Here is a 16,212-nt window from a genome sequence, read left to right on the forward strand (position 1 = left end):
TTCGGCCTCAGCCCACTGCCATCTCTGTTCATTTCCACAGAGTTCTAGCACATGGCCTCTGGAGTCATGACAACAGCTGGGGCAGGAGCACCAACGCTTAGAAATCTGGAGTAGAGAGTTAACACCCTTCGAAATTAAAATGATTGGTGGGACTTTGAGACAATGAGGAGCAAAAAAAAAGCACCTGGTGGGACCAAGATGACTGATGAAAGTGGCTATGACCACAAAAAGAAATGACCATTAGGGTCTAGAGATAAAAAGGCAGGCTCCTCTGACTCACCTCCACCTGCAGTAATCCAGCTGTGGGCAACTGCTGGATTACTAGGAGTGGTATAAAGGAACAGAGGAGCTGAGATGTGCTGCATGGGTATGTCCGGGACATGCTGCTCAGTGAGGCTGCGAGCTGCTGAACAGCGGAGACGTGATCCACTTCCATAAAAAACAAATCGCAGGATACATGCATTGGTTTTCAAAACGTTGGATGAATATACACCGATTATTGACATGGTTTAAGTCTGAGGACTAAGGAGGGGGCTTTCCTATTTATGTATTTCTATGAGGGTGACATCTTACATGATTTTATATTGTTCATAGATTCCTTAAAAAAATTTTTGTTGCATTTTTTTTTTCTTTAGGGTATATAAACATACCAGTCTTCAAGAAACATGACATACTTAAGAGGACACGGAGCGGGGAGGGGGCTAAGTTTAGAAGGTCCACTCTCTAAACTCTCAGTGTCCTGTACATCTACGCAATCAGATGAAGAAAATATAGTCTTTTGGCATAATATTCTGGTACAGAAAAAAATATTTCATCCCTTCTTTCTCCCTCTGTTTTTCCCTTGGTTTCTGAGATGCTACACTTTTCTGCCATACTTCAAGATCCTTCTTCTGTTCTTCCTCTCTCTTCCTAAACATCACCTTCACCAGAGTTTTAAGTTCAACTACTTTTCTCCCCTACACAGTCATGGAGCCATGCTTACTACTTCAATAACCAGCTCTTTTTTGGTGGTAATGAAACATCTAAGTTTTCCTCTCTTCCCTAATTTCAGTCCTATGTGTCCAAAAGCCTACTTAACATTTCCTCTTGATATTCCCTAAGTATCTCAAAAACTCTAATGTACAAATCAGATTTCTCTTTTCGCCCCACACTACGCCAGCCTCCACTCTTTCATAAAAGCAGGCTCACACTGTGGTGGGGTTTTTTATGCCTCCTCCACTCCCATTATCCCATCAGGCACCAAGTCTTATAATTCTCTTGCCGAAGCCTCTCCCATCCGTTCTGCTTTCTTCTCTCACTGCTACAGCCCTGCCCAAACACAACCCCTCATTATCTTTCCCAGAACCACTTCGATCGCTTCTTCATCTATGTTCAACCCTTCTTCCGTCAAGCCCACCATGAACTGTCCTAAAGCAGTGCTCTGTCACATCACTTTCTTGGGTCAAAACCTTAAAACATTACTTAGTTTGATTTCAAAGCTGTGAGCTACATTTCAGTTTCTTCATATTTAAAGAATATCACTGTGCACCAGTTTGGAAATTGAGAAGACTAGCTACCTCCACAATCGTCACTTCAGAAATACACAATAGCATTTCTCCTTACACCAGAGAGTGGGAGGAGAAGGGAACACCCACACCAGGAGGGGCATCACATGTCCAGGTGGGTCCTGTGCTGTGTGAAACAGGCTCCAGCACCTGCTGGAGATTCGGACAATACCACTCAGATGAAAAAAAACAAAAATCACTATCCTTTGGTATAATTTAATTAACAATACAATTAATTATTGGCTGCACCTAAAAAACTGAACATAGCCTTTATTTATAGTCTTACCTCTATCTATAATGCTCTTCTCTTCCAATCTCCATCTGTCACATTCTAACTAGCTTTCAGGCCTCACTTTAAACACAAAGGACTTTCCCATATGACTCAACCAATAGTAATTTCTCTCCTGCCAGTGCTACCACCACTTTCATAAAGTCGTAGGACACTTTTCACAAAGCTAGTGCATGTGTCCCTGGCCCTCTCTTATGTTGCTACTTTAGAAAGCAGTCGGTGTACCTTATTCATGGTTGCTTGGCCAGAGGGCCCAATGCAGTGACTTGCACAAAATCTAAGCTTGAAAATACAGGAAGCAGAACCAAAAGCAACACTTACTGTCGAGACAAAAGGAAATGGAATCAAAGTCCTGCTCAGGAACCCAGTTACCATGTCAGCATACTAAGATAAGGTGACTCAGAAGACATCTGCCACCAATTAGCAACATGACCTTGACCAATCCCAACCTCTGGACTATTTCACCATCTGTACTAATCAGAGGGGAGAATCAGATAGTCTTTCTGGCCCCTTCACAGTTCTAAACCATTATGAAATAACTCATGCAGAAATGATAAGAGCAGTGAAAAAAATTAGGATATCTAAAAAGAAATCTAGAGATATCCTGACTGGCCCCAATGACTTTTCATTAGAATTCCCTATGAAATGGAAATCTTCCCTCATGAAGAACCTTATAGCTCTTTACAAAGATCCCCATCCAGTCTAAGAAAACAAAACAAAGGCAAAACCAGAATCTAACTCATTGATTTTAAAAAGGCAGATAGGGGCCATCAAAAGACAAATGGATATCATTAATTTACAATGCTCTATATACTGGTTCACACAATTCTCATTTAAAGGTTTAGAAAACACCTCAAGAATTTACAGAAAAAAAAGTGACTCAAAGGTCAGCAAGTGACATTGTAACATACCTTGTGATGACATGCAAAAATTGTGGCGTGAGCACTGCCTGCTGAGATCTCTCAGGATATTGGTAAACTGACATTAATTCAACAGATTTGACAATCATGTACAGATAGCCCACATGAGGTAATGAGAAAAAACAAAAGAGACTCAGCAACTCTTTTTCCTGAGACAAATTTTTTCTCTCAGAAGTAAGAGAACCTGTATGAAAAAAAAGAAAAAAAATTACCATGAAACCAGTAATAAAGGGAAAAAATATCTTGACTTTTCCATGCAAAAAAAAAAGTCTATCAGTAGGTAACCAAGGAGTTGTTTAGGGGAAGTTGCTCTTTAGAGAAGAACGCCAGTAAGAAATGAGAGAATGATATATTGGGTTGTCAGAAAAGTCATGACGCATTTTTGCAACAAAAAAACATAGAAAAAATACTTCATGACTTTTCCGACAACCCAATAATTAGAATATCACCATATAGCAACTCTAATAAATGAACAGATCTAGGTAATAACCACTAACAGCTGTTAACATCACAAAAAGAGTCAACTAGATACTATGTACCTTCCAAAAGAACTCAACACTACTTGTGTTGCCAAAAATCATCATCATCTGATCAAGCCCAAGTCTAGACTAGCACTGTCCAATGTAATATGAGACACATATGTAACTTAAAGTTTTCTAGTAATCACATTTATAAAAGTAAAAACAGGCAATATTTGAATAATATATTGTATTAATCCAATATAACCCAAATATTACTATTTCAACAAGGAATCAACAAACATTGAGATATTTTATGATTTTTTTTTGTACTAAGTCTTCAAGACCTAGTGTGAATTTTGCACTTACAGTGTATCTCAGTTTGGATGAGTCACACAGTTCAAGTGCAACATGTGGCTGGCTGAACAGTCGGCTTTTGATCCAACTACCAAATCACAGGGAAATACAGGGGACAGGGACATGTTAAATGACACTGTGGGGAGTCAATCAGCAAAATTCAGGTTGCGGGACATTCTACAGTATGAGCCTACTTTCTTGCTAAAAAGAAAAGAGAAAGATGGAGGAAGGGGAGAGCCTACATTTTAAAAGAGATTTTAAAGACACAGCATCCAATTGCAATGTAGGAACCTCACCTGGAATCTGATTCAAATGAATTAAAGAAAAAAATTTTAGACAGAGAAATGTGTACACTGGATATTTAATGATATCAGTGAACTTTTTTAAAATGTGAAATGGCATTTTGGGTTTAAGAATCCTTTTCTTTTGGAAACACATACTGAACTATTTATGGCTCACATGGTATTATAAAAACGATAGTTATTTGCAACAAAATAATCTAGCATGGGGCAGGGAGCGGCCACGAGGCAACATTGTTGAAGCTGTGTGATGGGTACAGGGGGTGCATTGCACTATTTTCTACATCTGTGTGCTTGAAATTTTTCATAATCAAAGTTTTTTAAAAAGTATAGCTCTGATTGATACTCTTCAGGGATACTCATTAGTAACAGAAGAAAGTCCAATTCTGCGTTCTCCACAGCTGGCCCAAAGCAACCTGTCCAGTATTTCCTCCCTCTTCTTTCCTACACACCTCATGCTCTGGTCATGCATAACCGCTTGCTCATCTCCAAACACACATGATGCTTTTATACTTTGCACATGTTGGCTCCCCTTATGTAATATCTCACTAAACTATCCATCTTCTAAAAGCTCTGCTCATCCATTAAGGCCCAGCTCAAATATACACTCAAATATGCAAATATTCATTCATTTGCCTATTAAGTAAATAGTCCTCAAATACCTACTAACTGCCACTGTTCTAGGTTCTGAGGATACAACAGTGCACAGCACAAGGCGACTGTATCATGCTGGTAACGTAGGCTGGGGCGGAAAATAAACAAAACTGTGGTATGTGGAGAAGGAACAGGTTAAATTGAGAGGTCAGGGCAAAGTCCTCTGTGGCAAGGTGACTTTTGAGCTGAGGGCTGAATGACTCAAAGACACCAGTCATGCAGGATCTATGGGAAGCACATTCTAAGCACAGTAAATAATAGGTTTTCTACGGGAGCATGCGTGGGATATCTGAGGAAGAGACAGGTCACAGGGATGGGGGATAGGAAACAGGGTGAGTGGGACAGGAAAAGCCCTGAATGAGGGCCATGTAGACCACGGACATAACCAGGGATTTTATTGCAAGTGCTATGGGAAGCCACTGGATAAAAAGCTGAGCCTCTAACATGGCAACGGGCCGTCTGGTATCCGGCCTTTTCTCACAACCCTCGCTCCCTGCTCGAGTCCCCACAGTCTCGCTTCTCAGTTCCTCAAACAAGATTCTCCTGCCCACACGCCTCTGCTGCTGCTTCTGCATCACCTCTACCCCCAAACAGGGCCGATTCACTTAGGATCCTCATTCTCGGGAGCCTTCCCTGACCAACACTGAGGTCAGGATCTTTTGTTAGCCGCTTTCAGGGCAGGGTTCTTCCTCAGTGCACCCATTTCAGGGTGTAACCCACTCCTTGTTGGGACTGATCACTAATCGTCTGCCTCCCGATGAAATAAGCCCACAAGTGCAAGCACTCTGCCTGCTTTTGCACATTACTGGTTCCCTAGTACTCAGCACAATACCCAGCATAGCAGGAACTCAATGTTCACTAAAAGGAATTTTTTAAAAATGAAGGTTACAAACACGTTTAAATCAGAATAACATTTATATCTTTCCCTAGGCAACATCTAAAGATGTTAAGCAGGCCAGAACTAAGCACACAGCCCAATGTTGATCTCAAGCTTGGCTGCTCATTCGACTCCTGGGGAGCTTTTCAAAAATACCAACACCCAGGCTCTATAAGTGACCGACTGAGTCAGAATCTCCAGCATGAAGAGCCCGTGCATCACTATTTTTAAAAGCATCCAAGAAAGCCCAATGTGCAGCAAAGCTGAAAAACACTGCTCTAAATGAATCTCCCTTCAGTCCACATGTTCCCATGTTGCTCACAAGATCATCGGGAAACCTTTGCCAGGTACCCAGCTGGAACCCAGATAAGCCTCGGCTTATCAGAGCAGGGCTCTGATTTCCCTTTGTGGGTCTAGTGACCATTTTTCAAAAAGGGAAACGGGTTTAGCTTTTCACATCCTCTCCATGGCTTGTCCTAGCAGACACAACTTCCCCTTCTCGTGCTCACAGGGGTTTGCTGTGGAACTTGTCCAAGGCCCCGGGGAGACTCTGCAGAAGAACCAAACAGATGACCCACGTCAGCCTCCCCTCCCAACCCAGAGCCCTTCACCTCACTGCACTGTGTCACTGTCATCCTTACCTGTTTGGTAAATGGGTAGCAGCTGAAGGGAATGCAACTTAATGTCATCAGACAAGACACAGGAAGAAATATCAGGAGCAAAACGTCTGTGAGTTTAAAAAGAGAGAGAGGGGAGAGATCTAATTTCCATACACTTTAAGCAGGAAAATACATATGAAATGCTGGGGAATAAAAAGCTTTCTAATACCTATAGAGCAGGTGCTGAACATGGAAATATTTTACTTTTTCATCATCTAGTCCTGTTGACTCCAGTGTAACAGATATTCCAGACTGTTCACTTTTTTTACCAAGAAGTTCCATGGGCTTTTGGCAGATAACAAAATCATCTGACTCAAGCTGTAAAGCTTCATTACTGATGCCTTAAAAGATAATATTTAAGAAAAGAATTTCATAACTCCAAATACTTGAATGAAAATCAGATTTCACAACATCCCCTCACCAATTAAATAGACATACAGTAGTTTTACTTACACACACACACACACACACACACACACACACACACACACACACATCTCGTGTGTTACCAAGACACTATGGTTTTGAAGTCTTAGCACCTGCTCATTGATTCCTCATGATTGATAAAGTAAAACAGGATTTATCATCATCCCCACTTTACATGAGGAAATTGAAACTCAGAGGCAGTATTCAGAACCCAAGGTCATTCAACTAGTAAATATGAGAACTGGGACTAGAAACCCCTCATCTCATAGCAGCTGTGCCATTATTTCTAATGACAAATATTACTGGAATACATGTACATGCTACAGAATAAGATATAGGCAGCCACATGATAAACCCAAACCCCATGTTTTAGGAATAACTAAATCTATAAATAATGTGGCTTGGAGATTTTATATATATATATATATATATATATATATATATATATATATATATATATATATATATATATATATATATATATATATATATATATAAGAGCCCTTCAGAGATTACCAGAAGTAAGGGTTATCTCTATATTTAAAACAAAACAAGCAAGCTAGCTAAATTCATCATTTACCTTCTGCGGGTTTCATCTGCCTGTTGGTCTTATGTGGATGGTGGTTAACACTCTCTCCATTTTTAGGGTTTGACTCCAATTTTAGGATTAAGACTTCTAAGTCTGACATGACAGCGACATATCCAACACAGAAAGAAATTTCAACAGGAGTGATATTACATAGGTGTATAATTAAAGAAAGTTCAAAGTCCAATACTGAGAATTCTTCATTAATGATCTGATACTTCAAACTAAATAAGACTAATTTATTTGTGCAGCCAACAAGAAGGTCTCCTCTCACAGGGCAACAGGAAACACACAAGGGGGCCTCAGAAAGCGGCATTTCAACAATAGACATCTGGTCTCGGAAGGTTTCGCAGAAGGGTGCCTCCACATTATGTCCAATCATTCGGATACACACTCGGGAGTTTTCAGTCTTTTTACTTCTCCAGTTCACATAAGCGCGTAGAAACGTAGATTTGTTTTTCTCTTCAATTGCTACCAAATAGTCTCCTGAGAAGGAAATAAGATTATACTCAGAATTTGTAAATTAGAAACAACCACTTACCTTGCGCTGTGAAAAGGAACTACTAATGAATCCTAATGTGAATAGTTGAATCAAAGACTGACTAGAACAAAACCTTAAGTAATAGGATCTTAGGTATATTTTTGGCTGATATTAGGTATTTAGGTTCTGAAATACAATCTCTCTCCATTTTAATGTCTTAAGAAACCAATTAATTATTCATGTAGCTTACATAGAAACTTTACATTCTATTCCTTGTATTAGCTCTGAGTGTTTATTGTAGCTATGAATCTATAGCTCTAACAAAGCTCTCCTGATATAGAGTTCAGTAGTATTATTAGCCTGATGTGAAAATTAGGTATAAATTAAGGATCTCTGAGTTTAGCAGAACTTACACTACAATCCCTTCCCGTCTCACAAAGTCACATCTTCAAGTGAACTCTGAGAAATAGGATAAGGTTGTACATACATAGTAAATAAAATTTAAATCTAAGCTAATTTTCCCTTAATTGTTGATTTTACTAGATTTTTAAAATTACAAAATAATTTTGTAATTACTTTTTGTTGTGAGAAGTCAAAGTGGTAAAAAGATAAAACATGAAAAGCATAATGCTCTCTCCCCTACAGGCCAATCTGCGAGGAGCTGATATTAACACATACAGCCCGGGATGTGCCCTTCTATACCTTTCTCTCAGATAAACATAAATCAGAGGGTGGTATTCTGCTTCTTTTTTTTTTTTTCACCAAAATGAAATCACACTAAATATATTTAATGATCTGCAACTTTTAAAAATTACCAATAAATCTTTCCTTCCAGGTCAATACGTGGATATCTAACATTCTTTTCAATATCTCTATAATATCCCGTATGTACATGTGCCATAATTTATTCAACAATGCCCCTATGATATACCTTCAAGTATTCCCACTCTCCCCTCCCCACCCCCCACCCCCCCGAACCCGGCTATACTCCACACTGTAACAACAGGCTGGGGTCATCTTTTCCTATATTTACCAGCCATGGATAATTTCTCTTCTGCAAGTTATCCACTTTTTTATGGGGTTTGATTTGCTTTTCTTAATAGCAGCTCTCTGGGTAAATGTGACATTGATTCTTTGTTGGCCATGAACAGCAAATGAGTTTTGATAGTCTATCACTTGACTTTTTACTTTGTTTATGGCATCTCTTACCACACAACTTTTAGGCAGCTATGTATCAGATATGTATCTGTAGTCAGATAAGTATCTTTTCCTTTTTGGCTTCTGAGTTTCCTAACTTGCTTAACCAGTCTCCCATGTCCTCCAAATTACACTAAAATAAAATATTCCATTTTAGTGGTTTATTTAAATTTTTAATCTTTAGAACTTTGTGGGTAAGAGGGGGGAATAAGTCAGGGTTCTTCAAAATGTATAACTTACTATAAAGTAACATTATTAGGGACACAAGCCCTTTTCCAATGAACTGAAATTGAAACACCACTATTAGCATGCTGACTTCCTGTATCTGTGTGCACCAAGTAAGAAGGTGCAGCTCATTTCTGCGCATGCTCATTGGGCTGGGCCAGCCACCTGGTCCTCCAAAATGCACCAATGTTCGAGAGAGGCAAGCCTTCTGATACTGGTTCCTCTGATGCCACAGAGATGGAGGCTGAACCTGCTCTGTCCCTGGAGACCTTGGTAGGATGCCTAAATATACCCTGCAGGCTCAATAAACTTGCTCACTCACTCTGTTCCAGAGAAGCAGTGTGGATGGAGTTGAGGTCAAAAGATGCCTTGTGGCCTCCATCTTCCTAGATTTCCCTCAGTAAATGAATTTTTTTTTTAAGTTTCTTATTGTGGTAAAATACACATAACATAGAACTTACCATTTGTCATTTTGTGTCTGGCTTACTTCACTTAGCATAATGCCTTCAAGGTTCATTTGTGTTGCACCATGTGTCAGATTTTCATTCCTTTTTAAGGCTGAATAATATTCTATGGTAAGTATATAACACATTTTGCTTATTAATCTGTCAATGGACATTTAGGTTGTTTCTATGTCTTGGCTCTTGTAAGGAATGCTATAATGAATATGAGGGTAACAGATATGCATATGCCATGTTTTGTTTATCTTTTCATCTGTTGATGGACATTTGGGCTGCTTCCACCTTTGGGCTGTTTTTAAAAAATGCTGCTATGAACAGTGGTGTACAAATGCCTGCAGAAGTCCCTGCTTTCAATTATTTTGTGTCTATAGCCAGAAGTGAAATTGCTGGCTCACAGGATAATTGTTTAATTTTTTGAGGAACCACCATACTGATTTCCACAGCAGCTCCTCCATTTTACATTCCCACCAGCAATGCACAAGGGTTCCAATTTCTCCACATCCTCACCAACAGTTATCTTCTATTTGTTTATAATAGCCATCCTAATGGGTGTAAAATGGTATCTCATTGTGTTTTGTTTTTTTTAAAGATTTTATTGGGGAATCAGGGGAAGGGGAACAGACAAGTTGCTGTTGTTTTGTTCTTCAGTCTAGTTGTGGAGGATGTTGCTTCACTGGCCCAAGTTGGCACCATCATTGCGCTCTTCCCGGGTGAGGCAGATCAGTCGCCGGCTTCTGGACGGCCGCTCACTGCGGCTGCTGGCCGCTCACGCTGGCTGCTGGCTACACACGGTAGCTCATGGCAACCCACTGCCACAGGGGCTGCAGCCGCCGTCGCCAGCGACCCACGGCAGCCCAGCTCCAGATTGAGCTGTTGTTCAGCATCTTAGCTGTAGAGGGCAGTGTCACTGGCCCTCATATGTGGGATCCGAACCGGGGCCCTCTGGCATCCCAAGCCAGTTCTTAACCATCGCGCCACTCGGCCGGCCCCTCATTGTGGTTTTGATTTCATTTCCTTGATGATTAGTGATGCTAAGTATGTTCTCATGTGCTTGTTGACCAATTGGAGAAATGTTTATTCAAATTCTTTGTCCATTTTTGAATTAGGTTTTGTTGTTATTGTTAAGTTACAGTTCTTTACATATTCTCAATAGTAATCCCTCATCAGATATATGCTGTTCAAATATTTCCTTCCATTCTGTAGACTTCCTTTTCAGTATGTTGATAGTATTCTTTGATGCACAAAAATTCTTATTTTGATGAAGTCCAATTTTATCTATTTTTCCTTTTGTTGCCTGTGCTTTGGTGTCATATTCAGGTTAGTAGTAAATGAATTTTAAAACTATGAGTATTTGTTTAGTTATAATAAAAGTGTTTTATTCACGCATCTATAAATATATGCCTATTTCATTGACAGTCTATGTATCAACTGTTTATATATAATCTGCAAACTATAGATAGTGCCCATGCTGTCTTGTATGTTTTCAAATTAATAACCTGTTTTATAAATAATGACCTGGAACTCGCTAAGTGTGTCTATCTGATATGATCAGAATTTTAGTTTTCTTAGTTAATCCTCACAACAGACCTTTACAATATTCTCCCCTTCTTCTTTTATAGATGAGGAATCTGAAGCTCAGACAAGCTAAGTAATTTGCCTAAAGCAACACTGCCAACCAAGGAGGAAGCTGGAACTTAAACCTGGATTTGGTTAGCTCAAAAGCTGATGCTCATTTCCCCAATTATGCTCTCAAAATGTTTGAAAGGAGATATAAGTCTAGGGGATTCTGTGGAGGTTATAGCCCTTTATAAAAGCAAGGAAGTAAACTTTTTAAAGCATTATGCACCCAGGGCTTTATTTTACAACAGATCTGTCTTCGTTAAGTAAATTAAAAAATCATTCTCATATTTATACTCTTTAGTCAGGAGTCACTGATTTCTTTTTCTTTTCTTTCTTTTTTCTTTTTTTTTTTTTTTTAAGATTTTTATTGGGAAATTGGAAAAGGGGAACAGCCAAGTTGTTGTCCTTCAATCTCAGCTGCGGAGGCCGCAGCTAGCTCAGCTCCAAGTCTAGTAACCATCCGGCCACCTGATGGCAGCTCAGCTCAAGGTGCTGTGTTCAATCTTAGTTGCGGGTGGGCCTAGCCCACCATCCCATGCAGGAGTCGAACTGGCAACATTGTTGTGAGGAGCTCGTTGTCTCACCAATTGAGCCATCCTGCCATCTGTTGGCAGCTCAGTGGCAGCTCAGCTCGGGCACAGCTCACTGGCCCATGTGGGAATCGAACTGGTGACCCTGTTGCCCAGAGCTCATGCTCTTAACCAACTGAGCCACTTGGCCAACCCTAGGAGTCATCGATTTTTAAAAATAAGTAAACGTTGGGGCTGGCTGAGTGGCTCATTGGTTAAGAGTTGGCTTGGGAGTGCGAGCTCTGAGCAGCGGGGCCGCCGGTTCGGATCCCACATGGGCCAGTGACGCTGCGCCCTCTATAGCTAAGATGGTGAACAACAGCTCAACCTGGAGCTGGGCTGCAGAGAGTCACTGGCAACAGTGTAGGCTGCAGTGGGCTGCTATAAGCTACCGTGAGTGTCTGACAGGCAGCGTGAGCGGCCAGCAGCTGGCATGAGTTGCCGTGAGCTGCCGTGAGCCGCCGTGAGCTGCTGTGAGTCAGCCGTCCAATGGGCAGCACCAATTTGCCTCAGCCAGGAAGAGCGCAACAATCACAATACCAACATGGGCCAGTGAAGCGGCGTCCTCCACAACTACACAGAAAAAGAAAAGGACAGCAACTTGTCTGTTCCCCTATCGCGATTTCCCAGCACTGTTCCCTCCCTCAATTCCCTAAATCTTTAAATTAATTAATTAATTAATTAAAATAAGTAAACTTTTCCTTTTATGTAGCAAGATCACAAACCTGGTGGTTAACACAGATACCAGATTAAGGAAAACACTATACTCCAATGACAAAATTGACATCAGAAGGCAGAAATAATATACAATGCATGAAAATACGTTTTATGACTTTAGAAAAGTTGAGGGAGGGTAGGATTGGGGGGAGGTAATAAGGCGAGAGCTTGTTTAGTATACTTGAGCTAAAGGACAGGTGATGAGGACCATCTGGTCTTGTCCTACCCGACCCACCAACTTCAGACACCCCAAAAACAAGTGTCCGGCACCAGGGTTTCCTTCACAGCACTCAACCCCAGTCACCAGGCCTTTCTCCCTCGAAAGCAATGAGTTTTCACATCTCCTCTTCCTCCCTTCATACACAAAGCCTAAATTAAGTTTCCATTACTGATGATGATCTTAGCATACTACGGTCCTTCAAAATTTCTACCTACTTTCTCCCTAACACCCTCAAATTTTATAAAAGGAGAATATCAACCTACTAATTAGAGATTTCAAAAAACTGAAAATGTTTACTGCTTGGGTAAGAGAGCTGCAAAACACGTACAGCAAACATTAATGGCTGACAGAAGATTCATTCTGTTTTTGACACGGGGAGATCTGCTACAGAGGAAGACACTGGGTGCTTGGAGCAGGAATCCCCTATGTCCAAGTTTCTGTGAGTGGGAAGAAAGAAGACCAAAAGGAAAAAGCTGAGACACAGAAGTTATCTGGATATCAGCACAGCTAGGAGTCAGTTATGTGCAGATTAATAGCTGCACCCAGGGGCTGAAGTTCAAGCTGCGGATCCGAAGTTACCCTTGAGCTATATGACCCATGCTAATATGTTCCACATGACTCCTGGATTTTCTTTAAGACAGCCACTGGATTATAAAAACATCTTTGTTTTTCAAGGCCTCATTAATGAGGTCACCATTCTACTCACTGCCTACAGCAACCAGTATGGCTCTAGGTCAGTGGTTCTTAGTCCTGGCTAAATATTAGACTCACCCCGATTCTGGGTCACGCTCCAGGAAACTGACACTGTTTCTCTAGGTTGTGGTCCAGGCATCAGTATGTTTTAAAGCTCTCCCAGGTGATTCTTATGCACCACCAGTGGCATCCAAGGATCCCCAGAATCACTACTGACAGGCAAGAATGCTAGAGGTTTACATAATGCTAGAGGTTTACATAATGCCTGCCACTTCCAATTCTAGAATAAATGTCCATTGGAAGAATGGAGTAAATAATGTAAACATAATGTTTCTCTCTCTCTCTCTCTCATACTCTAAAGTTGAAACTAGTGAGTTTGCCACTCAGTAGAGACAGCTCTTGAAGGTGAAAACTCCTGTGCCTAAAAGAGGGGTGGAATGGAGAAAACTACCAATATTATGAAATGATTATGAGAGAGCTTTCATAAGAAATACCAAAATCAGAATCTTCTGCTAAAAGAGAACTTACAGATCTAATAAATGGTTTTCAAATAGGTCTGTGGACCAGTGCAGACCCATGTTGATGTTTTCATTAGTCAGAAAGAAAAAATAATAACAGTATTGTAGGTTGGTCATAAAGCAGACAACCAAGGCTTAGTACTAAGTGTTTGGTTTTTGGTTTTTTGGTTTTTTTCTTTTATAAATAATGGTGACAGTAAATAGTAGGACTTTTCATTTTTTTTAAAATACATATCATTACTTGACAAAATGAATAGATACTATGGATGGTAGCCCCACAGTTTTTTAATGATCCACAAAATCCCAGTGTCTGGAAATCACTGATCCAGTGATTCAATTTACTTTTTTTTTTTTAACAGAAACTGAAACCCAAAAGTTTACTCACACCCCAACAGCTGCAGGCAAAGAAGGGATCAGACGCAATCTTCGAGGTTCATTAGTAAGTACTTCTGTCAGGGGTTTTCCACCATAAATACTGTACTTCACATCTTTACACCCTTCTTGAAAAGCAGGAATCAAACTTTAAGTATATTATGAATTAAAAGAATCCTATGGTGAACCCTTTTTTAATCTGAAGAAGTACCTGTTATTAAATGTTGGAGTTTTCTAAAATAGGGATACATGCGCCCACACAGGGCCCTCTTGGTATGTCTTAACATTTCTGGTGAAGAAAGAGTAGTGCATGCTGCTACGCTGTTTGGGGGGTGGGGGTACAGGGCGGGCGATCTAAGACCTGAATTCCACTTATACAGATTTTAAAATCAGCATATAATGTGAGCTTTCCAAAAGGAAGTGGATAAGCTATAGATGTAAAAGGACTGGCCAAGAGTAGGCATAACTGTTGAACCTTATTGAGAGTACTTGGGGGTTCAGGATACTATTCTCCCACTTGTGTATGTATCTAAAATTGTCTGTACTAAAAGGGTTTTTTTTTTCTTTGTTTTTGTTTAAAGTGGGTTGCGTGGAGCCAAGCCACCCAACCACTGGCCTTTCTGGCTAGGACGCGTGGAGCAGCCAGCATCCTCCCACCTAGTCGCAGGCGCTCACCTGTGGTTGCCACGACAACCGTACAGCAAAGCGAGACCATCCGGCCAGTTCCCGGAAGCACGAAGACCCTGTCCCACCCAGAGCTGCCGCCGGGGACGTTGTTCCCCTAGGAAGGAGGCCCCAAGGAGGGACGCAGGGGCCCAGACGCCCCCGGACCCACCGTTACTCACCGGCCTCGCTGTAGGCCAGGCGCAGCACCCGGCCCAGCGTGGAGAAGGCGCACCTCGGCTGGCACAGCTCCTGGCCCGACACGGCGAACGCCTCCACCTTGCAGCCCGCCGCCACGAAGAGCGCGTCGGGGCCCCCGCCGCAGAACCGCTCGGGCTCCAACTTGCAGGGCACCACCTGCTGCGACCCGAATGGGTGCAGATTGTACAAGTGCACCATCCCAGCGACCGGCTGCGGGCCAGCCCGGCGGTGCTGGCTCCGGTCGGCCGGCCCGGCAGGGCTCCCGGAGACCCCGCGCCGGCTGCGGAGGTGGGACCACTTCCGCGAGCCAGTGCGCGGAGCTAAGTCACGTGAGCGCCAACCGGGCTCGCTTGCGACTCCGCTTCTTAAAGAGGCCGCCGCCCCGTGAGGCTGGAGCTAGCAGAGCAGCCACACCCACCCGGCCCCTCCCTGCTCAGCTCAGCTCCGCCTAAGCCCGCGCCCCGCCTACCCTTGGTCCCAGCGTCTTACACCCAGCCGCCCAGTCCTGGCCACCGCTCCGCGCTCAGATGTTGGCGGGCGCAGGTACCCCTGTGTCCTTCCCTAAGTCTTTTCATCTTACCGCTTTGGGCCAGGAGAGATGTTTAGGCCCTGAGTAAGCTTTAACATTCCATCATCTACTCTCATGTATCATTTCGTACTTACTTAAGGGCATCACTCATGTCTCCCCAGTAGCCATGAGCTTCTGGAGATTAGGGCTGCAAAAACTGAAGCGAGGTGCACACGGCTCCGCTAGGTGCTAAGCACACGGAAGAGGTGCTCAGAAATACTTTAAATTCTAAAATGGTTTAGTTGGAAACAGCAATGCCTAGAACATGCTTGGAAAAAAAATCTGAAGGAAAGAATCCGTTTACGTCATCTAGTGAAGTCCAGGTATTTGACAAAAGATTAGTTTGAGCCCCGGAAGAAAGAAGGACTACGGCCAAAAATCCCCTGTCTCTCAGTCCCAAAACTATCCCGCAGCCTGTACCCTGTATTCCTAATGTCATAAACGTGGCGTTTGTAGCTGCAATCCCAATTTTGTTTTTTGTTGTTGTTTTTAACAGATTTAAATGAAGCAGGTATTGTGGTTACTCTTTCCAATTCATCCAGAAAATATGTATTTAAGTATAGATTAAGGGATGTTGCTTTTGGCATGCAGGGACAGAACTGAAAAGAAACAGCAAATTTTCCTTCAGTCGATTTCCA

The 16,212-nt window shown here is 41.9% G+C and overlaps 1 protein-coding gene across 4 annotated transcripts in view; it reads right to left on the minus strand.

Annotated features, from left to right (window-relative positions):
- The window catches only part of HPS3 (HPS3 biogenesis of lysosomal organelles complex 2 subunit 1), a 37,106-nt gene extending 21,756 nt beyond the window's left edge, over nt 1-15,350 (minus strand). Inside the window, exons 1-5 of one of the 4 annotated variants that reach the window (XR_002122557.1) lie at nt 14,988-15,349; nt 7,064-7,555; nt 6,227-6,398; nt 6,040-6,125; nt 2,745-2,937 (exon numbers count right to left, since the gene is read on the minus strand). Coding sequence is in view for 3 of the 4 variants with exons in the window: in XM_019630715.1 (XP_019486260.1) it covers nt 2,745-2,937; nt 6,040-6,125; nt 6,227-6,398; nt 7,064-7,555; nt 14,988-15,204 (1,160 nt within the window). In the remaining variant the exon portion in view is untranslated. Of the gene's footprint in view, nt 1-2,744; nt 2,938-6,039; nt 6,126-6,226; nt 6,399-7,063; nt 7,556-12,887; nt 12,982-14,987 lie in introns of those variants that run through there. The other 3 variants (XM_019630715.1, XM_019630716.1, XM_019630717.1) reach the window with 3 other exon arrangements.
- Between the last annotated feature and the right edge of the window lie 862 nt (nt 15,351-16,212).

This window comes from Hipposideros armiger, unplaced genomic scaffold (assembly GCF_001890085.2).
Source record: "Hipposideros armiger isolate ML-2016 unplaced genomic scaffold, ASM189008v1 scaffold_936, whole genome shotgun sequence".
Lineage (NCBI taxonomy): Eukaryota > Metazoa > Chordata > Mammalia > Chiroptera > Hipposideridae > Hipposideros > Hipposideros armiger.